The following is a 3198-nucleotide window of genomic DNA, read 5'->3' on the forward strand; positions in this document are numbered from 1 at the left end:
ATAAATATTTCTTATTGTTAATTAATAATAAATTGTTAAGATTGTTATATTTTATTATACCTAATTAAGAAACAATTTGTAATACATTATATAAATTAAATAGTCATTAATACAGAAAAATGAATAATCATCACAATTTTACTTATTTCTAATATCAAAATTAATTAAATATTTTAATTGCATATAATATGATTGAATCATAATTAAATAATTTGCGGATGTGGTTATATAATAATTTGTTTATGTTTGTTTTAAAATCACCATTTGTAAAACAATATGAACAATATGTCAAGCTTAATATGAACAAAAAATGTTAGATATAATTTACCGGACAAACGTGCCTTATTTCATACACAATAAACAGTTATATAATTGTGTCAGTGGATCTAATATAAAGAAATCATAATTATGCAATAAGCAATTTTAAAGGTCTGACATTTAAATTCTGCTATAAATGCAATAAGTTTCTTAAAATATAAAAAGATTGCAATTTGGCAGTAAATAATAAATGTTTTGATGAAAATATCTTTTAATATATTATGTAAGATACTTATATTAATATCCTTATATAAAAAAGATGCTTATATAAAAAAATCTAATAAATACTATTTTTGTTGAATCAGGGAAGAAGAAGAATTCACATTTTTTAAATCTTTCTCCCTCTCTTTCTCTCTCGTTCTCTCTTGTAATATGTACATATATATATCTGATAACAAATGTATCTATTTAACATTGATTGCCATATTGATTGTTTTGTGTAAACTCATTCTATCATTATATGTATAAGATAAATAAGTGGTAATATCCTTACAAGAGTATGTGCGCCTCAAAAAAAAACTATTATAGCAAATTATAAAACCCACAAATGATTCTATTTTCATTATTTTAAAAAGTGATACTATTTTTATTATTTATTTAACTCTAATGATATATAACATTTATAAAAAAAGATTTGATATCAATTGGCGCAAATAAATTAAATTTTATCAAATTAAAAAGTAAAACTAAAGTGTTTAGTCAAAATATTATAATTATTGAATCATCTGCAATCACAAAACTAATTATCCAGATAATGCATCATTATATTGTGATTATTTCTTTAAACGATTGTCCTACATTAAAAATAATTCCATGCACATATAACATCATTGCAGTTTTTAATTGTCCAAATATAAATATAAATTATTTATTAATGCCGTAATACGTGCGTGTAAAAGCTATTAATTTTTAATCTGGACAACAGTTTAAAAAATCCAAGTAGCAAGATGACGTTTTAATAGCATCCTATTGATATTAAAGACTTTGTGTATTTCATTAAAACGTTACGTCATTTGACGTCAGCTTGCTACTTGAGAATCATCAATATTGCATACTGTCCTGTATAGTTAGTTTTATTGTATTTTAAAATACAAAACTTTATTTTAAATATTTCACCTAATATACTCTTGAGATGAGATTTCATTTGAATGATTATAATAAGAATAATCTAAGATAGACAGAGGAAATCTCATCTCGTGAATCTTATTTGACGATAAAACTATTGATCAATAATGAATGTAATTAGTGTTGATACTTCTAAAAATCTTTGTATTAGACATACAAACAGTCGACTTTTATCGATATTATGAGAAATTTTTTTAAGCATATAATTCATAAAATTATCATTGTGAATTTTCATTATAACCAAAAATTCTTCTGAAGCTACATCGATATGCATTTAAAAAAAGGAAACACAAATTATTTTGATATATCTCGAAGAAACTTATTACTCATAAGTGCGTTATTATAGTTTGTGTATTAATTCTATAAATTCTGATATTGAATTTTGATAGATACATGCAAAAATCCGGAAGGACAACTCGGTAAATGCATCAATATCAGATCGTGTACGATGTTACTTAATCTTCTGAAATCGGACTCACAAAATCCGCAAGTAGGCAATTTTCTCCGTGCTTCCGTTTGTGGCTTTGAAGGTAATGATCCTAAGGTTTGCTGTCCATTCGATGGTGAAAATACAGGCGATACGGACAACGATTTACAAGGCAATGGAGAAATCACGAATACTCAATATGGTCCTTTGTATCCACCTTATTGCGGATACAGTAATGCAACATTAAATAAAATCGTTAATGGCATTCCAGCTAGATTAGGTACGAATCATTTTTACATTATGGGAAAACATTCAGAGTCTCAATACATTTCCCGATTGTTTGTCATATAACTGTTTTAGAATTCTAAATTAAAAAAAAAATTTATTTTAATTTATGATAGAAAATTTCAAATTTGTTTTTTATATTTAAAATATTTTATAGGAACATTTCAATTTTATATATTTTTTTTCCTTGTCAAAATACTAAAGTGTCTTTTTATATTACAATCAATTGAAAATAAATTTTTTTTCCAATAAATTAATCTCGAGAAATATAAATAACTATATATACGTATGTTTCATTTAAAATAGATTCTGATAGAATTTTAAAATTTAAGTATAATAATTAAAATGTTGGTATTTATTTACTTATAGAAATTATGAAGGTGACTGAAATCAATAATATATTGTTCTAATACTTGATTATCATTACAATCGATTAATTTGGCAGGTGCTTGGCCTTGGATCACTGTTCTCGGATATACAAATTCAAAAAATCCAAACGTTCCAAAATGGCTTTGTGGTGGCACTTTAATTTCCAGTCGACACGTACTTACCGCTGGACATTGCGTACATGGACGGGCGGATTTATACAAAGTGCGTATTGGTGACTTAGATCTGAATAGCAACAACGACGGGGCGACCCCGTTTGAAGATTTCATCGAAAGGAAAACAGTACATCCCAAGTACAATCCTAAGACTTACACAAACGATGTGGCAGTTTTAAAAACGACTCACGAAGTACCCTTTACGCGTAAGCTTTTTTATTCTATTCTATTTTATTTTTTATAAAAAAGGCAACAGTTCCCTTATTTATATTTAGCAAAATTGATATAAAATTCATTAAATGAAGAAATTTGATTGGTGTGAGAAATTAGCATTCGTTTAATTGGAATCAATTCTGTTCTCTCAGTATACATACATAAATTTTTCCACAGAGGAATGTGATTATCATTGTAGAATGAGATCTAAGTATGACTCTTTAGAAATGATTGAAGTGTGAATTATATATATAAATAATTAAAATTCGAATATTCCATTTATATATA

The 3198-nt window shown here is 25.7% G+C and overlaps 1 protein-coding gene across 1 annotated transcript in view; it reads left to right on the top strand.

Moving 5' to 3' along the window:
• LOC108693754 (venom protease-like) overlaps positions 1–3198 on the top strand; it is an 11958-nt gene that overhangs the window by 6410 nt on the left and 2350 nt on the right. The window contains exons 3-4 of the mRNA XM_018202869.1: positions 1833–2150; positions 2601–2903. Of these exons, the coding sequence (XP_018058358.1) occupies positions 1833–2150; positions 2601–2903 (621 nt within the window). The remainder of the gene's footprint in view (positions 1–1832; positions 2151–2600; positions 2904–3198) is intronic.

The sequence above is a fragment of the Atta colombica genome, unplaced genomic scaffold (assembly GCF_001594045.1).
Source record: "Atta colombica isolate Treedump-2 unplaced genomic scaffold, Acol1.0 scaffold97, whole genome shotgun sequence".
Lineage (NCBI taxonomy): Eukaryota > Metazoa > Arthropoda > Insecta > Hymenoptera > Formicidae > Atta > Atta colombica.